Source organism: Lithobates pipiens, unplaced genomic scaffold (assembly GCF_037356315.1).
Source record: "Lithobates pipiens isolate NorthernLeopardFrog02 unplaced genomic scaffold, aLitPip1_a1.2 Scaffold_3, whole genome shotgun sequence".
In the NCBI taxonomy this organism is placed as follows: Eukaryota; Metazoa; Chordata; class Amphibia; order Anura; family Ranidae; genus Lithobates; species Lithobates pipiens.
In genome coordinates, this window is record NW_027507790.1 from 67,035,404 (window position 1) to 67,061,245 (window position 25,842).

At 46.7% G+C, this 25,842-nt stretch overlaps 1 protein-coding gene across 2 annotated transcripts in view; it reads right to left on the minus strand.

Annotated features, from left to right (window-relative positions):
- The window catches only part of PIWIL1 (piwi like RNA-mediated gene silencing 1), a 510,395-nt gene that overhangs the window by 40,523 nt on the left and 444,030 nt on the right, over positions 1–25,842 (minus strand). For both annotated transcript variants that reach the window (XM_077461809.1, XM_077461808.1), the window contains 2 exons: positions 18,846–18,999; positions 995–1,120 (listed from right to left, as the gene is read on the minus strand). In XM_077461809.1, coding sequence (XP_077317935.1) covers positions 995–1,120; positions 18,846–18,999 — 280 coding nt within the window. The remainder of the gene's footprint in view (positions 1–994; positions 1,121–18,845; positions 19,000–25,842) is intronic.

Here is a 25,842-nt window from a genome sequence, read left to right on the forward strand (position 1 = left end):
AGTATAAGGACAAATCACAGGGAAAATGGCCCCCGAAGCACAGGAGAGCATGCTTTCCCTTGCCCACACATAAGATGGCTGCTGATGCGGAAACCATGAGGGACAGAGCTGAACAAACGGCAGTGATCAGCGCTGCAAGGGACACAGGCACCTCCAGGGACATGAGAAAAAGAACTCAGGACACAGCCAGCCAGCGCAGCCCCCTCACAGGTGAGAGCCCCTGTACAGACACACCACTCAGCAGCCACATGCAGCATCCCACACAGGGAGGGAGGATAGGGACAGGGAGGTGAGGGACCCTCAAATTGACCTCCCAGGGAATGCCCAGCTGCTCAGCCCCACCGAGGCAGGGAGAGCTGTACTTACCAATCCTGAAGAGCTGGATTACAGACCCACTCTCTGATCAGTACAGGGTGGCTGCTGGCCTCAGCACACATCAGTAGCCCGGTCATATGTGCGCCCCGGAGCATAAAAGCTCACGACCACCTCTGGAGCGGAGGTTTCGTCATGGCCGACCCAGCGCAGAGCTCTGGTCTACACATGAGATGGTCAGGCTGGGTAGACTACAAGGATAAAGGTATCCAGCCTGTCACCCAGCCGGATGTTGATAGCAAATCACAGGATCCATCATCTTGAGCAAAAAGCCAAACTTCTGCAGAAAAAAAGACGGACCGATGGGCCCATCAGGGTTCCTAGGTCATTCTCCTTCACTAGGCAAAATAAAACTGAGGCTGCAGTAGCATGCTGAGGGGTTGTTACCTAAGAGACCGCCCCTTGGGCGGAACTAGAAAGTTCTAGTTTTATTATCACATGTTAACATGTAATGCCTAGTCTTCTCCTGAAGGTGGCATAACAACCCAATGGTCTAAAGAAAAGAAGCTGTGTCACTTGGTGAATATAAGAGAAATGAATGTTCTAAACTGTAAATAGGTAACTGAAAGTAAAGTTGTGTACCATTGCCTAACATCATTAATACATAGGCACAGTGATTTACCATTCAGGTCTCGTGACTTCCACATCAATAATTGTCCCAGGAGGTGGATTTTGCAGCTCGCCCCCTGAGTTAGCAAAAAACCTGGTGTTAACTCTCTTCTTTACAACAATAACTGAAAGCTTGGGGCTGTAAAACAAATATAGTCAAAATGATGCTTACTATTGATATGTAAAAACACATGCACATATATACTGTACATTGCATGCAAAAAACAGAGCAGAACCAAAAAAAAAAAAAACAAACAAAAAAACAAACGCTGTACAAATGAAACATCCAGTTATTAATGAATAGAATAGTGCTGCGCTATATAGGGCGGTGGGGTGTGGAAGTGAGGAAATAATGAGGCTATAAGGCAAGAGTATATATAATTATATAAAATAACTGCAGTGTTTCCTCAAGTATAAAAAATCTGACAAATGGATAAAGGTCGCAATCTATCTGTATGGAGATACCTCTTCTAGTGCAAAAATGATCAAATAAAATGATCAAATATTATTCCAAAATCTATAAAGTGCTAGTAGATATTATTGCAAAACATCTGATTACAGAAAGTCATAAACAAATCCATAAAAAACTCAACATGGATGTCCGTGCAAAATGCTGCAAAAAGTATAGAGTGCAAACTTATGGTGATCCAATATAACACATATAAAGTGCGGGTGCTAGCAATTGTGATAATAATAATGTCCGTGCAAGCGATGCAAAAAAGTGTGCAAACTTAAAGTGACCAGGAATATCACAAATAAAGTGCTGGTGCTGATGGGTTTTTCTTGTAGTGCAATACAGGTGATGGGTTCTCAGTTAGTTAAATGGATGGGTGTCCCCTTACCTTACTGCTGCAAGTTTACAGCATGAAAATAGGCTTTATTATAGGACCCTTGTATGTCCCCAGGAGGGGCGTCCCCAAAGTGGTCTCATGGGTATCTGGTCATATGGTGTCCATTTAAGTTCACTTAGAGAAAGTATGTAGTCTCTCTTTTACAATCGCTGAAGTAGGTGAACTTGTGCCCGGGATGGACGCCTATTTTGTCAGGACGAAAGACTTCTTGCTGATATGGATATAATTTGTGCTTCGGGTGACTGATAAGCCCGATAGTGCAGAGGAAGGCCTCCCTTACGTATCTGACTCGCAGCCCCTTGTAGAGCAGACCGGTGACACGGGAGTGCAGAATGTTATGAGTGCATTTACTTAAAAGTACTACCAAAAAAACAGGAAAAATGTATGTGCAATTGCAATTAAACAGCCGCCTGCAAAACTTTGTGGCCAAAACAGGCATCAGCCAATGCACTGACATCTACCTTGTAGAATTTTGTAAATGTGTGAACAGACGACCAGGTCACCGCTTTACACACTTCAGCGACAGGCGGTTGATGTCGGAAGGCCCAAGAAATTTGATTGCCCTTGTGGAGTGGGCCGTGACCGGAAAGGGGGGCACCTGCCCCTTAAAGGCGTAGGCCTGTACTACAATCTGTCTGATCCACCTGGAAATGGTGGCCGACGAGACCGCCATGCCTTTATTTGGACCAGCCACCGAAACAAATAAGGAGTCTGACTTCCGAAAGGGAGCCATAGCAGACAAATGCACCCTCAGAGCCCGAACCACGTCCAGGGAATGAAGGGCCACCTCCTTAGGATGTGTTGGCTTAGGACACAGAGATGGAAATACAATGTCTTCTTTGATGTGGAATGCCAAAACCACCTTCGGCAGAAAAGAAGGTTGCGGACGCAACACTACCTTATCCTTGTGGCTAACCAGATAGGGCGACTTGCAAGACAAGGCCACCAGTTCCGAAAAACCCTCCTGGCCGAAGTAAGGGCCACTAGAAAGACCACTTTCTGGGAAACAGTCAACAGGGGGGGGGGGGGGATCTCTCTGATATTTTCAAATGGCGGTTTTTGAACACCAGGTTCAGATCCCACGGGGGTAACGGTGGACGCACCGGAGGAACTACATGTCGGACCCCTTGAACAAAAGTGCTCACTAGAGAGTGAGATGCCAGGGGTCGCTGAAAAAAGACAGCCAAGGTTGATATTTGTCCTTTAATTTAATTTGTCTGCCACCAGGCGCACTGGGTCTGCGTACCAGGGACACTGGGGCCAATCTGGGGCAATCAGTATTACTGGAATCCCCATCGGCCTCCACTCTGCAGAGCAGAAGTAACAGTTTCAGAGGAGGAAAGGCATAGATCAGCTGGTACTGATCCCAGGGAGCCACCAGCGCATCTGTAGCGTCTGCCCAAGGATCTCTTGTCCTGGACAAAAATCTTGGTACCTTTGATTGAGACGGGAGGCCAGAAGATCCATGTCTGGTGTGCTCCATCGCAGGCACAGTAGCCTAAACACCTCTGGATGCAATGCCTATTCTCCTGGGTCCAGCATTTGGCGACTTAGATAGTCCGCCTGCCAGTTCTCCACTCCCGGGATGTAAATAGCCGGTACATGTTGCTCTGCCCACTGAAAGATGTGATCGACCTCTCGTGCGGTGGCCGAGCTTCTTGTTCCTCCTTGGTGATTGACATATGCCACCGCCGTGGCGTTGTCTGACTGGATGCTGATTGGAAGCCCTCGAAGTCTTATTGACCATGTGGAGAGGCATAGCCTGATTGTTCTCAGCTCGAGCAGACTGATCGGCAACTTGGATTCCTCCACCGACCGGAGGCCCTGGGTCGACTGAACTCCCATTACTCCACCCCAGCCGGTTAGGCTGGCGTCCGTTGTGATCACTGTCCATATCAGAGGTAGGAACGACTTCCCGGACCGAAGTGCCGGGGACCTCAGCCACCAGAGCAGGGAATCCCTGACTAACTGTCTCACCTGAATCTGCTGATCCAGGGACAATGGAGATTTGTCCCACTTTGTCAAAATCTCCTTCTGCAGGACTCTGGTGTGAAACTGGGCATACGTTACTGTCTCGAAGGAGGCCACCATGAGTCCCAGAACTCGCATGCAGAAGCGTAGCGATGACCACCTGCGGTTCATCAACAGTTTTACCGTGGCTCTGAGTCTGCAGCTTGTCTGAAGAGAGAAACACTCTTGCTTCCATGGAGTCCAGCAGCAAGCCTAGGTACTCCAAATGCTCACCAACTTTTTTAGGTTCAACAGCCACCCAAATTCCTGCAGGGTCTGCATGGTGATCGCCACATCCTCCTCTAACTCTGAGGCGGAAGATGCTCTCAGGCGATCATCTAGGTATCCCACGATCGTGATCCCGCGTTGCCGCAGCAACGCCAAAACAGGAGCCAATACCTTGGTAAATACTCGGGGGGCTGATGCCAAACCAAAAGGGAGAGCCACAAACCGGTAGTGTGCTTCCCCGACTGCAAATCGCAGAAACCTCTGATGCCGAAGGCATATGGGTATGTGCAGGTACGCATCCTGGATGTCTAGACACCAGGGAGTCCCCTTGATGAAATGCAGAGACTACTGAGCGAACTGATTCCATTCTGAACCTCTGTACTTTTACAAAGTAATTGAGGGCTTTCAGGTCCAAGATTGGACATACCCCTTACTTTTTGGGGACTATGAACAGGTTTGAGTAGAACCCTTGGAAACGTTCGGATTCCAGAACAGGTACTATCACCCCGCGACTCAGCAGGTCCCTTACCGCCCCCAATAGGGCCTTCTGGCGAGCCGGGAGTACGGGTATGCTGGAGGGGAAGAATCTGTTTTGCGGCCAAGAGAGGAACTCTATCTTGTAGTCTGAGGAAATTTGATCGCAGACCCATTGGCCAGACAGCCGAGAAGCCCACCGGGCTACAAACTCTTGAAGGAGACCCCCCCACCCGCAAACTTTCATGTGGTAGCATTTTTGCTGCAAGCTTGTGGGTCCAGTGTTTGTGAGCGGAGAATGAGGTCCCTTGCCTACAGCATGGCTCCATATCCTTCCTGGCCTGTGAGAGTGGTGTACTATTATGTACTATATATATATATATATATATATATATATATATATATACAGTACAGACCAAAAGTTTGGACACACCTTCTCATTCAAAGAGTTTTCTTTATTTTTTTGACTATGAAAATTGTAGCTTCACACTGAAGGCATCAAAACTATGAATTAACACATGTGGAATTATATACTGAACAAAAAAGTGTGAAACACCTGAAAATATGTCTTATATTCTCGGTTCTTCAAAGTAGCCACCTTTTGCTTTGATTACTGCTCCGCACACTCTTGGCATTCTGTTGATGAGCTTCAAGAGGTAGTCGCCTGAAATGGTTTTCATTTCATAGGTGTGCCCTGTCAGGTATAATAAGTGGGATTTCAAGCCTTATAAATGGGGTTGGGACCATCAGTTGCGTTGTGCAGGAGGTGGATACAGTACACAGCTGATAGTCCTACTGAATAGACTGTTAGAATTTGTATTATGGCAAGAAAAAAGCAGCTAAGTAAAGAAAAACGAGTGGCCATCATTACTTTAAGAAATGAAGGTCAGTCAGTCCGAACAATTGGGAAAACTTTGAAAGTGTCCCCAAGTGCAGTGGCAAAAACCATCAAGCACTACAAAGAAACTGGCTCACATGAGGACCGCCCCAGGAAAGGAAGACCAAGAGTCACCTCTGCTGCAGACGATAAGTTCATCCGAGTCACCAGCCTCAGAAATCGCAGGTTAACAGCAGCTCAGATTAGTGAACAGGTCAATGCCACACAGAGTTCTAGCAGCAGACACATCTCTAGAACAACTGTTAAGAGGAGACTGTGTGAATCAGCTCTTCATGGTAAAATAGCTGCTAGGAAACCACCGCTGAGGACAGGCAACAAGCAGAAGAGACTTGTTTGGGCTAAAGAACACAAGGAATGGACATTAGACCAGTGGAAATCTGTGCTTTGGTCTGATGAGTCCAAGTTTGAGATCTTTGGTTCCAACCACCGTGTCTTTGTGCGACGCAGAAGAGGTGAATGGATGGACTCTGCATGCCTGGTTCCTACCGTGAAGCATGGAGGAGGAGGTGTGATGGTGTGGGGGTGCTTTGCTGGTGACACTGTTGGGGATTTATTCAAAATTGAAGGCATACTGAACCAGCATGGCTACCACAGCATCTTGCAGTGGCATGCTATTCCATCCGGTTTGTGTTTAGTTGGACCATCATTTATTTTTCAACAGAACAATGACCCCAAACACACCTCCAGGCTGTGTAAGGGCTATTTAACCAGGAAGCAGAGTGATGGGGTGCTGCGCCAGATGACCTGGCCTCCACAGTCACCGGACCTGAACCCAATCGAGATGGTTTGGGGTGAGCTGGACCGCAGAGTGAAGGTAAAAGGGCCAACAGGTGCTAAGCATCTCTGGGAACTCCTTCAAGACTGTTGGAAAGCCATTTCAGGCGACTACCTCTTGAAGATCATCAACAGAGGAGCAGTAATCAAAGCAAAAGGTGGCTACTTTGAAGAACCTAAAATATACAACATATTTTCAGTTGTTTCACACTTTTTTGTTCAGTATATAATTCCACATGTGTTAATTCATAGTTTTGATGCCTTCAGTGTGAATCTACAATTTTCATAGTCAAGAAAATAAAGAGAACTCTTTGAATGAGAAGGTGTGTCCAAACTTTTGGTCTGTACTGTATGTATATATATATATATATATATATATATATATATATATATATATATATAATTATAATTTAATATTTCAAATTTTATCATACTCGGGATGTCTATTAGAATCTTGTTTGGATGGATTTAAGTGAATTATTTCTAAGAATTACAGACCTACAATATAAAAACGCCAAATTTCCATGCGAAATAATGGTACCGCTTTCAGTAGGGGCGCAACGGATCGGATCGTTCCTCGGATCAGAGTCACGGATCGGATCATTTTTCGGATCAGCTAATAATTGAATTTGCAAAAACCTGTGAAAATTCCACCACCTTATAGTCCCCACTGTAATATCCACAATCTCCCCCACTGTAATATTGGCTGAGTATTGGCTGGGTTATGGCAGAGTATTGGCAGGGTATTGCAGAGTATTGGCTGGGTATGGAGGGGTGGCTGTCACAGAGCAGCGCTGTGGGCACTACAGACTGCTGACACCGATCTCTCCCCTCCACTGTACAGAGATGGGAGGGAGGACGTCATGACGCCAGTTTGTTTACAAATGAGCGCTCCGATAACAAGTGATTTCACCACCACAGTTAAAAAAAAAAAATGGTACATGTATGTCCAATCATTAGAAGTGGGTGGATGAAGGTGAGTATTCTAATGGTGGGCATACCCACCGATCAATCTCTTTTTTTTTTTTTTTGTTCAGCCCACAGGCTGCATGAAAAAAGAACATTACAATGTATTAGTATGTTGCTGGACTTCAAATTATTATATCAGAATGATGCCTGCAGGTTTTCATGTAAAAGCAATCCTAGCGGAACCCAAGAACGCAGTACCTGTCACAACCTAATGCTATCATACAGGATATTTACATTCCCTGAGATAACAATAGAAATTATCAAAAAATAAAATAAAATGAAAAGGAACAGTTTAAAAACAATAAAAAAGCTAAATAAATAGTTGTCCCTCCGTGCTCACATAGTTAGCCAGGTTGATAAAAGACACAAGTCCATCCAGTTCAACCTTAAAAAAAAATTAAAACACGTGCAAAGGTGAGCGCAAGCGTCAATCTGGTGTCATATGTAAACAGCAATTGCACCATGCATGTGAGGTATCACCGCAAAGGTCAGATCAAGGGCAGTAATTTTAGCAGTAGACCTCCTTTGTAAATCTAAAATGGTAACTTGTAAAGGGGACAGTCCCACTGGCTATAACACCTCAGCCTGCTTCCTGCAGCTCAGTACGACAACAAGCAGTATAACTTAAACTATAGGAGGGATGGGTGCTGTGTAAGTAAATGAATTTCAGAGAAAAGGATTTTAAGTACAAAAATCCTATTTTCTTTCATTCATTAAAGGACACAGCTCCATTAATTTTGACCGTAGGGACATCCCCAAGCAGTGTCATAACGAGGGGTGGAAACAGCAAACATAACTTGACCCACAACCAGAGGTGCTCCCCAAGAGAGGAGTCACCATCTACACCGACCGCATTAGAGGCCAACATAGGCATCAGAATGCATTGACAAGCAAATTGTAACTTCTCTTAACAGGAAAAAGGGGTGCAAATTGAAACAATTACACGGTTGCCTGCAAAACTTTGTGGCCAAAGCCAGCATCAGAAGATGCGCTTACATCAACTTTGTAAAAATGTGAACGGACGACCAAGTCGCCGCCTTACACACCTGAGACACAGATGCTTGATGTCGGAAAGCCCAAGAGGTCCCAATTGCCCTGGTGGAATGGGCCGTGACAGGAAAGGGGAGCACCTGCCCCTTCAATGCGTAAGCCTGGACCACAATCTGTCTGATCCACTTTTTTCGGAACAGCAACCGAAACGACCAGAGAATCTGACTTCTGGAAAGTTGCCGACAGCAGACATATATCCTTAGGGCCCGAACCACATCCAGGGAATGAAGGGCCACCTCTTTAGGATGTGTCGGCTTAAGACACAGAGATGGTAACACAATTTCCTCATTGAGATGGAAGGCCGAAACCACCTTCGGAAGAAAAGAAGGTTGTGGATGCAACACCACCTTATCCTGGTGGATAACCAGATAGGGCGACTTGCAAGACAAAGCCGCCAAGTCAGAAACCCTCCTGGGAGATGCAATAGCCACTAGAAAGACCACTTTCTGAGAAAGAGAAACAAGGGAATTTCCCTGATGTTCTCAAACGGCGGTTTCTGAAGCGCCGATAGCACCAGGTTCAGATCCCACGGAGGTATAGGTGGTCGTGCCGGAGGGAGTACATGCCAAACCAATTGCACAAAGGTGCTTACTAATGTGTGAGATGCCAGGGGTCGTTGGAAAAAAACAGCCAAAGCATCTGTCCCTTGATGGTTTTGGAACAGGCACTATCACCCCGCAGCTGGGCAGGTCCCTCACTGCCCCAAACAGGCCCTCCCGGCGAGCTAGGAGTAAGGGTATGCTGGAGGGAAAAAATCAGTTTGGTGGCCAAGATAGGAACTCTATCTTGTAGCCAAATGAAATCAGTTCGCAGATCCATTGGTCGGACAGACGAGAGGCACACCCACCTGTGTGTCGGACGGGGGCAAACCTTCATGCAGTAGTACTTTTGCTTGCAGGCTTGCCCTCAGCACCCTCGTCCCTCAGCAGTTGCCCTGTCAGACTGGGAACACTTACCTGAAGTCCCGAGTGGACACAAAAGCCTCTTGAGCGGAAAAGGAGGGCCCTTGCCTGCGACGTGGTTCCTTACCCTTCCAGGACTGTGGGAGCAACGTGCTTTTCCCACCTGTGACATTCTTAATAATGTCATCCAGTGAAGCTCCAAATAGCTGCTGAACAAGGAAGGGCAAATCTGTCAGGGCTTTTTTAGATGCCTGGTCCGCAGACCAGCATTTAAGCCAGATCAGGTGCCGCAGCACCACTGCTGATACCGATTCTCTGGAGAGCAGGGGAAGCGTATCCAGGGCCGCATCACAGACATATTTAAGGCCGTGCACCAGCTGGTCTGCTAGCTCTACGCATATTGGAGGAGACTGCTGCTTCTCCAATTCACGGTGCAATCGTTTTGACCACTCAGTAAGGGTCTGCGACACTAATGCCGTGGTCAGTACCGGTCGTAGCGCTAACCCTACTACTGTAAACATGGACCGGGCCACTGCCTCGGCCCTCCTGTTGGTGGGATCCTTAAATGCAGGAGCCCCTTATACCTGGATCGTGGTTACTTTGTTTAACCTGGATACTGGGGGGTTCACGACCGGGGGAGTCGACCATTCTTCAAAGGGGTAACGCACCACCATTCTTTTTGGGACCGAAAAGGTCGGTTGTGGGCTTCCCCATTCTTTGTATATGAACTTATCAAAATAAGTCAGATACGGAAACACCTTAGGTGCATGGGCTGGCTTACGGGACCCAAAGGGAACCACCACCTCAGCAGAGGATCCTGCTACATCCTGTATTTTCAGAGTATCATGCACAGCAGTGATAAGTGCTCCAACTAGCCCTTTTTCCTGCGTGTACCCGGACACAGAATCATCCTCATGGTCCTGGTCAGCGTCCTCTGACACAGAACAGGGGCCGCCAGTAACCGTGGGGCCAGAGTCTATATCAGGGCTCTCCCCGGAGGACAGGGGGTCAGTTTTTTATCCCCCTTGTGCCTCCTCCCTAGCAACAAATGTTTCAAGGACCGCCGACAAAGCGTCCAAAGGCACTGCACTGTTTGCAGGCGAGCCGGTTGCTATTGCAGGGAGATCTGGGGAAGAAACACCAGCTTCTGACGCCATGCTGACCCACCCAGTCTGCCACTCTTGGGGACTTAGGACAGGGTGCTCAATCCCACCCTCCTAGTGGACTGAGGGGCTCCACCGCAAGACTCACCACCCCAACCGAGTGCTGCGTTGTGCTTTCGCTGATCGCTGTGTCAAGTGTCCAGGAACAAAAACCGCGTTGTTCTGAGGCACAGGAGCCAGCGCTGGGGAGAAAAACCGCAATGAGGCTACAAGAAAATGGCCGACAACCATGCTTCTCACAGAGGCTAACAGAAAATGGCCGACGATAATGTTGTACAGAGACTGGCGGCGGACAGCGCTATGGCGGCAGCACATGCAGAGCCCACACACACCAGCAGAGACAGGTGACAGCACATGGGCACAGCCAGCGCAGCCCCCAGACAAGGATCAGAGCCCGGTACATACACCGCACTACAGCCCAGTCATGAAGCAGGTGGGGGGGGGGGGGGGGGGAATACAGGGACAGGGAGAGAAGAAAGGGAAAAGAGGGACCCCCTAATCGACCTCCCAGGGAATGCCCAGCTGCTCTGTCATCGTGATGCAGGGAGAGCTGTACTTACTGTCCAGACGAGCTGGAGGCATCCCATCACAGACCCACATCCGAGCAGTACGGGGTGGCTGCTGGCCACGGCACACTGTGACAAAGACATCCGTAGTGCGGTCATGTGTGCTCCGGAGCATATAGCTCACTGGCCGCCCCTGGAGCCTGTAGCTAGGGCCTGTACACACTCGATGGCCAGGCTGGGGAGACTACAAGGATCTATATTATCCAGCCTGTCACCCAGCCGGCTGTTAATCGAAGATCACAGGATCAATATCTTGCGCAAGACAAAATCGAGAAAAAAATCCGCAGGACCGATGGTCCCGAAAAAACTGAGCTGCAGGAAGTAGGCTGAGTGGTTATAGCGAAAGGGACCGCCCCCAGGGTGGAACTGTATGGCTCTGTTGTTTTTCATTTCATTGTCTTGTCATGTATTACATGTTCTGCCTAGTCCTCCTCTGAAGGTGGTCTAATAAAACTACGGTCAAGATTAATGGAGCTGTGTCCGTCAATGAACGAAAGAGAAATTACACATTTTTTTTACACAAAGTTGTCACCAAATGATATATTGTTGAAACATGGCATGGTTATATGTAAAATTGCACCCCAAAATACAATCTGCTGCTTCTCCTGCGTACAGGGATACCACATGTGTGAGACTTTTTTGGAGCCTAGCCACTTGGAAGTGCGGTCTCTGTAAATCTAAGGGGTAGATCTGAAATGAGGGGAAGCTCTGCCGATTTTATCATCCAATTATATAGAAACGAAAATGCTGTTTTTTAATTTCCTTGCATGTCCCCCTCGGATCTACAGCGACTGCACTTCCAAGTGCACTTGTAGTGTAAAGTGGATTTAACTTTAGTAAATAACCCCCTATATCATTTAGTGACAGGGTTTTTTTTTTTTTTTTTTTTTTAAAAGAACAGTGTAAAAAAAGGTAAAATAAATAAGAGGGAATTTATTTATTTTTTTTAAACGCGACCCGTCCCGACGAGCTCACGTGCAGAAGCGGACACATACATCCGCACATGAAAACGGTTTTCAAACCACACACGTGAGGTATCGCCGCGATCGGTAGAGCGAGAGCAATAATAAGCATGACATGCTGGGTATCAATTTACTCGGCGTAACATTATCTTTCACAATATAAAAAAATTGGGCTAACTTTACTGTTGTCTTATTTTTTAATTAAAAAAAGTGTATTTTTTTCCCCAAAAAAGCTTGGACTTGTAAGACCGCTGCGCAAATATGGTGTGACAAAGTATTGCAACGACGACCATTTTATTCTCTAGGACTAGGGTTTTAGGGAAAAAAAAATGTATAATGTAAAATATATAATGTTTGGGCATTCTAAGTAATTTTCTAGGAAAAAAAATTGGATTTTTTGTACTCACCATAAAATCCTTTTCTCTGTAATTCACCGACCGACACAGCTCTTCTCTTAGCCATTGGGTTGTTATGCCCTATTACTAGGAGATACTAAGCATTCGTTATAATACAACACTCAGAACTCTTAGTTCTGCCCAGGGGGTGGTCCCTTGTACAACAACCCTCCACCCTGCCATGCAGTCATCAGTATGTCAATAAGCAGTATAACGTAAAGATAAAAAGGAGGGGCGGGTGGCTGTGTCGGTCGATGAATTACAGAGAAAGGGATTTTACAGTGAGTACAAAAAATCCTATTTTCTCTTATATTCACCAACCGACACAGCTCCTCTCTTAGCCATTGGGACGTCACCAAGCAGTGCCAAACGAGGGGTGGGAAAACCGCATAAAAACTTCATCCACCGTGGCAAGTGGGAACTAGTGAAACTTTACCCACAAAAAACACAGCAGTACGAGGAGAAATCCACCAGGGTACCCTCAACAGGAGTGACTACCCACAACCGCACAAAAAAAACTGAGGAATGTAATGCAACAGCGCATTAACTTAACGGTACTGTGTTTTTAACGAAAAACCAGGAAAAAAGGGAATATATTGCATATTCAATTACAACTATAAGGCCGCCTGCAAAAATATGCGGCCAAAACAGGCATCAGCCGATGCACTGACGTCTACCTTGTAGAACTTGGTAAACGCGTGGACAGATGACCAGGTCACCACCTTACACACCTGAGTGACAGACGCTTGGTGTCGGAAGGCCCAAGACATTCCAATTGCCCTTGTGGAGTGGGCCGTGACTGGAAAGGGGGGCACCTGCCCCTTTCAAGGCGTAGGCTTGTACTACAAACTGTTTTATAAAATAATAATAGGGCTCTAGGCGCTACCTTTAAGGGATATTTTATGGGCTAAGCCCGTAATTTTATGGAAGTTCTCTAAACCCTCTATGCTAGACAGAATCAGTGACCCACCTGCACTGAGGAAAGAACTTTCATAAAATCATGGGCTTAGCCCATAAAATATTCCTTTAAAGGTAGCGCCTAGAGCCCTATTATTTTTTAAAACAACTGGATATCCACAGCCTCCAGGTGGGGGCTGAGGACTTGTAGGGCGGCAGCAACCTATTTCATACCTGAGCGCGGCTTTCCTAGCATTTTTTACTTGTACTACAATCTGTCTGATCCACCTGGAAATGATGGCCGACGAGACCCCCATGCCTTCCTTGGGACCGGCCACCGAAACAAACAGCGAGTCTGACTTCCGAAAAAGGAGCAGTGGTAGACAAATACACCTTCAGAGCCCAAACCACGTACAGAGCGTGAAGGGCCACCTCCTTAGGGTGTTTCGGCTTAGGACAGAGAGATGGTAATACAATGTCCTCATTAATATGAAAAGCAGAGACCACTTTTGGTAGAAAAGACAGTTGTGGCCGCAACACCACCTTATCAATGTGGATAACCAGATAGGGTGGCTTGCAAGACAAGGCCGTCAGTTCCGAAACCCTCCTGGCCGATGTGATGGCCACTAGAAACACCACCTTCTGGGAGTCAACAGGGGAATCTCCCTGATATTTTCAAACAGTGGTTTTTGAAGCGCCGCAAACACCAGGTTCAAATTCCATGGGGGTAAGAGTGTACGCACCGGAGAGACTACATGTCATACCCACTGAACGAAGGTACTCACTAATGAGTGAGAGGCCAGCGGTCGCTGAAAATTTTGCCCCTTAATGGCGCTTAATGACAATTTTTGGTCTGGATATAGAAAAGGAGCGAGGATGCCATCCTTTCTCCTCACACATGGAGTTGTAGACCTTCCAGGTACGATGGTATATCTTCCGGGAAGAAGATTTTCGTGCTCTCAACATAGTTGGGATCAGAGTCCGACAGACCCCGGTTCCTCAACACCTGGCTCTCAATAGCCATTTCGTTAAAGCCAGTGATGGTAAAGCAGGATAGAGAGTTGGACCTTGAGACAGAAGGTCTTCTCGCAACGGCAGTCGCCAGGGAGCGTCTGCCACCAGACGCATCAGGTCTGCGTACCAAGGACGCTGAGGCCAATCTGGAGCAAACAGTATTACTGGGATCCCCTTGGCTTCCACCCTGTGAAGCAGGCGTGGTAAGTTTCAGTGGAAGAAAGGCGAAGATCAGCTGGTACTGATCCCACGGAGCCACCAGCGCGTCTGCCCACATATCTCTTGTCCTGGACACGAATCTTGGAACCTTCTGATTGAGACAAGAGGCTAGAAGAGCCACGTCTGGTGTGCCCCACCTCAGGCATAGTAACCCGAATATCTCCAGATGCAACGCCCATTCTCCTGGTCCAGTATCTGACGTTGTCTGACTAGATCCTGATCGGACGCCCCTGAATTCTCATCGGCCATGTGGAGAGGCATAGCCTGATCGCTCTCAATTTGAGCATATTGATCGGCAACTTGGATTGTTCCATCGACCAGAGACCCTGTGCCGATTGAACTCTCATCAATCCACCCCAGCCGGATAGGCTGGCGTCCGCTGTGATCACTGTCCACTTCAGAGGCAGGAAGGATTTCCTGGACTGAATCACCGGGGAACTCCGCCACCAGATCAGTGAGTCTCTGACTGGCTCACCTGGATCTGTCGATCATGGGACAACTGAGATTTGTCCCATTTTGTCAAAATCTCCTTCTGCAGGACTCTGGTGTGGAACTGGGCATAAAGTACTGCCTCGAAGGAGGCTACCATGAGACCCAGGACTCGCATGTAAAAACGGAGCGACGACCACTTGCGTTTCCTAAGCAGTTTTACAGCGGATATGAGAGTCTGCAGTTTGTCTGAAGGGAGAAAACCTCTCGCTTTCCATGGAGTCCAGCAGCAAGCCTAGGTACTCCAGACGCTGGGTCGGTACAATCACCAACTTCTTTAGGTTCAACAGCCACCCAAATTCTTTCAGGGTCTGCATGGTGATCACCACATTCTCCTCTAACTCTGAGGCAGAAGATGCCCTCAGGAGGAGATTGTCTAGGTATACCACGATTGCGATCCCACCTTGCCACAGCAATGCCAAAACTGGAGCCAATACCTTGGTAAAGACTTGGGGGGCTGATGCCAGACCAAAAGAAAAAGCCACAAACTGGCAGTGGGTGGGGTATTGGTCGGATAACCGAGAGGACAACCGGGCTGCAAACTCCCGAAGGCGACCCCCCACCCGAGACATGGGTAGGGGCAAACCTTCATTCGGTAGCACTTTTATTCGCAAGCTTGAGGTTCCAGGGACGTTTTTGTCCGTCCGTGGCCATCCTGTCAGGCTGGGGAAGTTTTGTTGAATTTCTGGCGGACGAAAAAAACGTTTGTGAGCTGAAAAAGAGGGTCCTTGCCTACGGAATGGCTCCTTAGCCTTCCTGGCATGTGGGAGTAAGATAACACCGGTGGCATTTTTAATAATGTCACCCAAAGAGGCTCCAAAGAGCTGGTCGACAAGGAAGGGAAGATCCGTCAGGGCTTTTTTGAAAGCCTGGTCAGCAGAACATCATTTTAGCCAAATCAGGCGCCTCAGCTGACACTGAAGCCCTGGATAACAGAGGGAGAGTATCCAGGGCCTCATCACAGACGTACTTAAAGAGGAAGTAAACCCTGATGAGTTTACTTCCTCTTTCATTCCCTGCAAAGGCAAAGCATAATGGACTACTATGCATCGCATAGTAGCCCATTATGTGTCACTTACCTGACACAGGAGCCAGCGAAGTCGCCGCTGTCCCCTGTAGTCCGCCGCATCCATCTTGTTGGTGGGGTCTCGCAGCTCCGCCGCTGTCATTCGGCAAAGCCGCGATGACGTCACTCCCGCGCATGCGCACGGGAGTCGACACGCGCGGCAGCTCCATTCTTGGAAATGCCGCGCTCAGTGCGCCTGGAGATATTTGCCCGTTTTCGGGGCAAATATCTCCTAAACCATATAGGTTTAGGAGATATTGCTTGGACCTACAGGTAAGCCTTAATCTAGGCTTACCTGTAGGTCAAAGTGGTTTGTAAGGGTTTACAACCACTTTAAGGCCTTGCACTAGTTGGTCTAGTTGGTCTGCTAGTTACGCGCACACAGAAGCCTGTTGCTCTCCCAATTCGTAGTTGTGTCTGCGACACAAGTGCGGATGCCAGTACTGGTCACACGGCTGACCCCACAACCGTAAACAAGGAACAAGCCACTGCCTTGGCTTTCCTGTCCGTGGGATCCTTCAATGCAGGAGTCCCCTCAACCGGGATCGTGGTTACTTTATTTAACCTGGATACTAGGGGGTCCTCGACTGGAGGAGCCAACCATTTTTTGAGAAGGCTCTCCTCAAAAGATTAAAGCACCGCCATGTATTTGGGGACCGAAAAAGGTCAGTTGCGGGCGACCCCATTCGTTGTAAATGAACTTGTCAAAATAAGTCAGATACGGGAACAACTTAGGTGAACGTGCTGGCTTGCGGGACCCAAAAGGGACCGGTACATCAGCAGAGGGATCTGCTGGCTCCTGAATCTTCAGGGTATAACGCACAGCTGTGATAAGTGGCGTAAAATCAGCTGTTTCCACCTGAATACCGGGTTGGCCAGTGAATGGGGGAAGTACGGGTTCTGCAGAAGTGGTGGGCACCCAATCAGGATCGGCAAATTCTGCAGGAAAGACACTTTGTCTTCTTCTTGGTGGCAGCGGGACACTACTTGTGTTTGCCACCTAGCCAGCTTGAACTGCACTTATGGGATTCACCACGTCACCAAGCGTTACTGCAGTGCTGGATGTATGTCCAGGGTGTACTAGGCCGAAGGAATAGCGGCGCTAGTACTGGCTTTCTGCTCCATATGAGGGACCTGCGGTTCTTGCACCTCAACAACATCAGAAGATTGGGATTGGGTACGCCTGACCTTAGCAGGGACCTCACCTTTGTCGCCAGAGCTATCTGTCCTAGAGCCGTTGTTGTCTATAGGATCGTATTCTGAGCCTGAATCTGACAGATGAGTGACCTCATCTTCACTATCTGTCATGCTCAGAAATGTGTAGGCCTCTTCACTAGTGTACCTTCGATTTGCCATTTTGGGCTCTAAATTTACTGGTACAACTAGTGAGATTCACAGGTAAAAAAGTACCTAGGCTGTCAGCAACTGTATAAAACGCTACTAAAAAAAAAAAACTGTTAGCCATCAGGCCTGACTCTGCGAACGCTGCAGTTATGTGTGTTGTGTTTTGTAAAAGACAGTGATCGATCGATACTGCGCTGGGCGGAGGGGCAAAACACAGGTGCTAGCAGGTATCTGGGCTGATCCCACTAACAATGCGTTTTTTGGAACCCTAAACTGCTGGGGACGCTAGTATAGATCTGATCAGATCAGTTATTGATCTGTTCAGATACTATACCACTAAGGGAGGTATATGCTTTGCGCGTGGGTGTTAGCGGTACTGGCACTAACCTGATGCTGCCCAGGGCGACGCAGACCCTAAAACCTAATTGATATCACCTGCTGGGCGATCAGAGGGTTAAACCTTTATTGGGTAATAAATGGCGGGTGCCCTCATGCTATTAAAAGCAAACTAACTAACCAGCGTCACCCGTAACACTTATACAGTGATCACTGGTGAAAGGGTTAACTAGGGGCAATCAGGTGGTTAAAACCTTTATTAGGTAATATATGGGGGTACCTGACGCTATAAAAATCTGGCGGTGAACCTAAAAAAAATAACTGGCTACCTAGCGGCACCAGCGACAATAATGCAGTGATCAGAAAAACGATCTCTTAGTGACACTGGCAAAAGGGGTTGAAAGGGTTACCTGGAGGGCGATCAAGGGGTTAAACCTTTATGGGGGGGGTAGGGGGCTACCCTGGACCTAAAGGGGCCTAAGGCTAAAGGCCCTGAACCTTTTTACAGTCACAAATTACACTAAATGCAGTGATCAGTAAATAAATGACCACTGCAATCAGTGACACTGTGACTGGGGGTGACAAGTGTGCCTGGTGTCAGTATAGACTTCTGCGCTTACTATGATGTCTTCTTCCTGCCTGTGTTTACAATTCACGGTTCCGATTGGACACCCCGCCGACTGGAATGCAGGCACATTGATGTGCCTGTCCATGCCATTGCGCCGATGTATATGTACAGGCGGCGGTCCTTAAGTGGTTAAAGTTAAATTCCAGGCAAACAGATAACCACAAAAATGCAATACATATATGAATACCATTTTACCTGCCAAAAGATTTGAATAGCTGTCCATTCAGTCCAGAGATTTACATACACACAGTACAACTTTGTCTAACAGAGCATATGACCTGAATTTTCCTGCTTGGGGTTCAATAACACGTCTTGTCACTCTAGCGGTCATTCAAAGAAGTGTAAGACATGTAGAACTGGTACAGCTCAATACACCACCACTTTAGAATGCTCATCCAGGCTCATGCTGTGGGAGCATAAACAGTAAATCATAGCATTCCTTAAATAGGGAATGTAACATGTTGTCATGTCCCCAAAGAGAAAGATCATTACCAATCACTGACAAATGATTTTGAGTTTATTTCTCCTACAAGTTAACATTAGGTAAAATGTCTTAACAAAATAAATTAAAAATGCAAAATTCTACAATATACTGTACAAAAAGTGTATTTTTTATTTGTGAGCATTACCTGTAGTCTGTTCCTGTAGTTTTAATGCAATCAACAAGCTGAGCAATTTCATAGTTCACCAATGTGTTAAGTTGCCCATCTCCAACTCCATCTCTGTAGATCATGATTCGGGAGGGGAGAGCTTTATTGCAAGAATACCAAGCTTTTAAGGCAGCTGTAAAATAAAAAAAATGACTTTAAGTGGAACAAAAGCCTTCTATTGTTTTCAGCCAAGAAAGCTGCCATCTTGGCCTCTGTTTTATCTTCAACTGCCATGATGCTGCACGTGATCAGCTATCAGCCACTTGATGGTTTGACAGTTTGGTTGAGAGCACAACCAATGTGACTGTTACATTCCCAGCATGTGACTGGAATGTAACTTTTAAAGTGTTAAATTGATGGACTTAGTTCTGCTTTAAAAGCTTTGGTCTTAAAGCGTGAGTCCGCCGGGACTCCGCGTTTTTTTTTTTTTAAAGCCAGCAGCTACAAATACTGCAGCTGCTGACTTTTAAAATAGTGACACTTACCTGTCCAGCGCGCCCGCGATGTCGGCACCCGAAGCCGATCTCTAGATCGTCTTGTCGGGTGCTGCTGCCGCCATCTTGGATATGGGAATCAGGAAATGGAGCCTTTCGGCTTCATTTCCCGGTTCCCTACTGCGCATGCGCGTATCGCGCTGCGCAATAAGGATGGTCCCCGCTGCCTCTGGGATCTGTGTGTTTCCCAGCAGGCAGCGGGGCACTTGCGGAAAGGGGCGTAATCTACGCCCCTTTCCGCAGAGAGCTATCCTGGAAGTGGGTGCAGAATACCTGTACTGTACAGGTATCTGCACCCGCCTCCCCCCTGAAAGGTGCAAATTGTGGCGCCGGAGGGGGGGAGGGTTCCGATGAGCGGAGGTCCACTTTAGGGTGGACCTCCGCTTTAACCACTTGACAACTGGACACTTGAACCACCTTCCTAACCAGACCAATTTTCAGCTTTCAGTGCTCTCACACTTTGAATGACAATTACTCAGTCATGCAACGCACAAACAGGAAATGTTTTTCTTTTTTTCACAATTGGAGCTTTCTTTTGCTGGCATTTAATCACCGCTGGGTTTTTTATTTTTAAAAATATATAAATGAAAAAAAGGAAATTCTGTAAAAAAAAAAAAATAAATTCTTGTTTCTGTTATAAAATTTTGCAAATTAAGAATTTTTCTTCATACATTTTCACCAAATTTTATACTGCTACATATCTTTGGTAAAAATGATCCAGATCAGTGTATATTATTTAATCTGTGTGAAAGTTATGGAGTCCACAAGCAATGGTGCCAGTCAATGAAAATTGATCACACCTGAAGTACTGACAGCCTAGCTGATTTTTTGAGACCCTAACAAGCCAGGAAAGTACAAATAACCACCAAATGCCCCCCTATTGGAAAGTAGACATTCCAAGGTATTTAGAAAGAGGCATGGTGAGTTTTTTAAAGCAGTAATTTTTTTCCCACAATTCTTTGCTAAAAATCAAGATTTTTTTTCTTCTGTTTTTCACAAAAGTGTCATATTATCAGGTTATTTCTCACACACAGCATAAGCATAGAACAAATTATACCCCAAAATACATTCTACTATGCCTCCTGAGTATGGTGATACCACGTGTGAGACTTTTACACACCATGGCCACATACAGAGGCCCAACATACAGGGAGCACCTTCAGGTGTTCTAGGAGCATAAATTACATATCTCATTTCTTGACTCCCTCTTAGCCCTTGTACACACGGTCGGACATTCCGACAACCAAATCCGTCAGATAAATTACAACGGATTTAGTCCGGAAGTGGTGTTGCATACAAACATTTTTTGGGCCAAACTCATAAGAAACCCCCCTCCTCCAACTGCTAGGTCAGCTGATAGCAATCCTCTATCTGCTGACTTTGCCAAACCCAATACACACTATACCTACCTTTTTTCTGGTCAGTTTTATGGATGAATTCACCAAAGCATGTAGTACAAGGGCCTGCCTCAATACTTTCAAATGCTACAGTTTAAAGTTTTTTTTTTTCTCCTATTATTATCTTGATAGGTAATAGAAGAATGTCAAAATGTGCTTCCATTTGTTCCTTTTTGTTTGTATTATGACACTTCTTACCTGTCTGGTGGGCTGCCAATAGTGTAAGTAAGGAGGGGTTGGTCAAAGTATAACACTTTATGCATTCAGCTCTCAATGAAGTGGAGAGGGTTACCTGTCCAAAACACCCCCCCCCCTAATTTTTTGCAATGGGCCATCAGATGGGGGGGGGGGCGGTTGTGAGCAATCTGATAAGGGGACCTTATACTTTAGGCTTTAAATACTCATTTGCAAAAATGTTATACTGATATTGGCCAAAAATGTTTGTGTCTAATCTGTTTGCAATCTTGATGTGCAAAATTACAATTTTTTTTCGTCTTTGACTCCACAGTTTCCTTCAACGCCACAGGAATGGCAGACTGTGGCCTCCCACTTTGCCAGCCATTGGGACTTTCCCAATTTTGGAGGTGCAATTGATGGGAAACACGTCCGCATCGTCCCACCCCCCCAACTCAGGGTCCTACTATTATAATTACAAGGGGTATAATAGTATCTTGATGTTGGCGGTGGTATCAGCGATGTATGACTTCCTGTATGTGGACGTGGGGCAAAATGGCCGTATGTCAGATGGTGGAGTGTTCACATGGACGTAATTCTACTGGCGTCTCCAGAGTGGCAGTCTGGGCTTGCCACCTCCAGAGGAGAATGTAGAAGGACTCCCGTTCATTTTCGTCGTGGATGAGGCGTTTGCTCTGGCAAACCACCTGATGCGGCCTTTCCCAATGAGGACCCTCACCCTGGATCAGAGGATCTTTAATGTGTGGCTGGCCAGAGCCAGAAGAGTAGTGGAGAACACTTTCGGGATAATGGCCACCCGGTTCCGCCTATTTTTGACTCCAATACACATAGCGAAATATAAACTAAATCATATTGTGCTTGCCTACTGCGTTCTGCACAATTTTTTGAAAAAAACATTCAGTAAACTATGTGGCTTCAGTTGGCCCTGATGCAGACTTGATGGAAAATGTGAACCTCACAGCCCTTGAAGCTGCTCGTCCTGGCTTGCCCCCCCAAAGCGCCCGTGAGGTCCGATCCAGATATGTGGAGTACTTTGTGGGTAGGGGACCATTGATATACCAGTGTCTGAGAGGTATTTTTTTTAACCACTTTGCACCCGCCCTATAGCCGAAAGACAGCTACAGAGCGGACACCCTCCCGTGTTTTCTCTCCCCGCACACGCATCGGGGAAAATCTGTGTTTGCCATGTCCCTTGGACACAGGCAATCACAGATCGCTGTAAACGGCCAATCACAGCGGCCGTTTACAGCGCGATCGTAGCTGCCAATGAGAGATAATCTCAAATGTAAACATGAGATCATCTCTCATTGCCGGTGTCCTGTCTCTCCCTCCTCACGCTTTTGCGCGTGGGTGTTAGCGGTACTGGCACTAACCTGATGCTGCCCAGGGCGACACAGACCCTATCTGACCCTAAAACCTAATTGATATCACCTGCTGGGTGTCCTGTCTCTCCCTCCTCACACAGAGACAATGTGTGAGGAGGGAAAGCGATCTGAGAGATAGTGAGTGAGTGTTACCATTACATTTTCATCTACATCTGCCAGCCCCATCTGCCAGTGCCATTTGCCAGAGCCAACCCCATCTGCCAGAGCCATCTGCAGCCACGTATCAGTGCCACCTGTCGTCAGTGTCAACTGCCACATCAGTGTCACCTGTGATCAGTGCTACCTGTTAGTGTCACCTGCTAGTGTCACTTGCCACATCAGCGTCATCTGCCAGTGTCATCTGCCACATCAGTGTCACCTGTCAGTACCATCTGCCACATCAGTGTCACCTGTCAGTGCCATTTGTGATCACTAAGAATGTCACAAAGGTTATATTCAGCCAAGGAGGCATACAATAGTCTTGCGGCCGACGAGAGCAACAGGATGCTCTTTGCTTCGGATTCCTCCTCATATTCAGATTCTGAGTCTGATGTGGACTACGAGCCTGTCCTAAGCAGCGGTACAATGACAGCCTCAGAGGAGGAAGATAAGTCCGCCCATCAGACGAAGGCGTACTGGTGAGGAGGCGGTACGGCAGAGCCATCCACCAGCAATGCAGTGCCATCCACCAGCACCACAGTACCTCGACAAAGGCCAAGTACCAGTGTGTCAACTCAGCCCCAAAGGGTTAGGTCCCATGCCAGCCTTCCCTATTCCCCTCAGAACCCCTTGTGGCTTCCACCTAACTCAGGAGAAGCTAACGATCCCCCTTTCACTGCCCACCCAGGAGTCCACACACAATTTTTCCCCGATAGACTTTTTCCATTTTTACTGAGGACATGCTTGAATCGATTGTGGTCCAGTCCAACCTATATGCACAACAATTTATAGCAAGTAATCCAACGTCCTATTATGCCCGTCCCTACGAGTGTAGAGCCCTAACACTGGAAGAGTTAAAAAAAAATTTGGGCCTCACATTCTGTATGGGACTAAACAGAAAAAATGAATTACGTTCATATTGGTCATCCCGCCCCATCTACCACATGCCCATCTTTTCCTCAATAATGCCCAGGACCAGATATCTCATGATTATGAGATTCCTACACTATAACGACAATACCCAGTGCCCTCCCCGAAATGACCCAAATTTTGATAAACTTTACAAAATTCGGCCGCTAATAAATTTTTTCTGAGCTCTTCCCCCAGACCAACACATATGTGTGGATGAGTCCCTGATCAAATTTTCTGCCAGGCTGGGCCTAAAACAATTTATTCCCTCCAAAGGGGCCCGCTATGGGGTGAAGATGTATTAATTGTGCGACCGAGCCACAGAGTATACATATTGCTTCATGGTATACGAAGGGAAAGACACCCAGCTACATCCCACTAATTGCCCAGAATACATTGGATCGAGTGGGAAAGTCGTTTGGGAACTCATAAACCCTCTCCTGGAGAAAGGCTACCATCTCTATGTGCACAATTTTTATACAAGTTTACCCCTGTTCTGCAACCTTCATAGAAAGAAAACTCCAGCATGTGGCACCGTAAGGATGAACCGGAAGGGCTTTCCTCAAAGCCTCGTCAACAAAAGGTTAAGAGAAGGCGAAGCGGCGAGTTTTGGCTGTGAAGTGGAGGGACAGAAGGGATGTGTACATGCTTTCTTCGATCCACAACAATACATTAGTTGAGATCACCAGGAGGAATGGCCCAATACAAAAGCCAACATGTATCCATGAGTACAACATGTTCATGGGGGGGTGTAGACTTCAACGAGCAGATGCTCGAACCCTACCTTTCCACAAGAAGAACATACCAGTAGTATAAAAAAGTTTCAATTTTTTTCTTTAATTTGGCCATGTACAACACCTATGTAATCTATCTAAAATCCACTGAAAGACACAAACCCTTCCTTGGCTACCAGGAGGAAATCACCACTGCCCTTATATACCCAAACGGCCCACCAGAAAACATTCGATCCCATGTGAATAGCAGACTCTCTGAACGCCACTTTCCTGATAAAATCCCTCCCAGACCAACAGACTGAAAACGTCAGAAAAAAAGATTCTGTACATACCTCTGCCTTATCTGGAACTGACCCTGGACTGTTTGACCATGCCTCTTGGATTGATCCTGTACCCTCCCAGTGGACTAGTGGGATTCAAAACAGGGGTCTCACATATGTGAGGGGCTCCAGAATTGTTTTTCTGGATGAAGAAAACAATTTAATTTGTTTTCTTATTCCTAGATTAGGGTCTGGAGACTCGGAGGCTTCAAAGAGATTTAGGTGGGAGAAGCCTCTACCCCATCCCCATTCTGTCCTGAACGAGGCCCTACTTCTGCCTGTAGGACCTATGCCATCATGCCTCTGCCTGTCGCATGAACTGACCACACCACATGGATGGACCATGTTCCTGCCTACTACCAGGACCAATATTTTGGCACTGCTGACAATATCTGCCTGCACTGACCTTGGACTGTATATGGACAGTGCTGACTACTGCCTGTATTGAATATGGACAGTATACCTGCCTGTTGCCTGGAAAATTGTGTTAGTTTTTGCTGACCAAGTCCCTGCCTGCTGCCTGGACCAGTGCTATTATCCTGTGGACAACTGCGCTGCTAAAACCACTGGTAATCTTTTGTTTACTCTTTGCTCAGCAGAATGTATTTTGGGGTGTAATTCTTGGTATGTGCATGCTATGTGTCCCTGGAACACCTGATGGTGTTCCTTGCATTTTGGGCCTCTGTATGTAGCCAAGCTGTGTAAAAGTCTCACACATTTGGTATTGCCATACTCAGGAGGAGTAGCAGAACGTATTTTGGGGTGTCATTTTTGCTATGTACATGCAGTGTGTTGGAAATATCTTTTTTTTTCCCCAAAATAATTTTTATTAATATTAGACAGAATATTGACATAGAGCGAGTGACATATACATAAAACAGGGTATATATCTCCATCATAAATTCCAATACAACAATAGGATTTCTTACTCCTACTATAAAGGGAACTAGTAGCAGGTGAAACCAAAAATTATAACGAACCCATTTGTACAGCGAGATAATGTGCCCACATAAAAGTTAAAAGAATAACATGAGGATCGTATAACCCCCAAGAGCAACTTGAAACATATGCGAAAAATATATGAAAGCCACCCAGTCCTGAAGTGGCATCTGTTGTATATCCTCTGAGTCTACCACTGTACACAAGTTGTCCAAGTCTGTTCACATAAGACCAGAGGGGACTTGATCTAGGCAGATCCACAATGATTTGGGATGTAAGGGGAGACTTGTTCAACTGAAGGCTATAGAGGGTTCGTAAAGATCATGGGGAATGGTGAATACCTTAGGGCCTTAAGCCGTTCAAATGTTACCTAACTAAGTGAAAAATTGCGAAACACATGGTGAACTATGGCTGTGAGGATGAGTATTGTAGAGTGTGGAATCCTAAGTTATATGTCAATGTAGG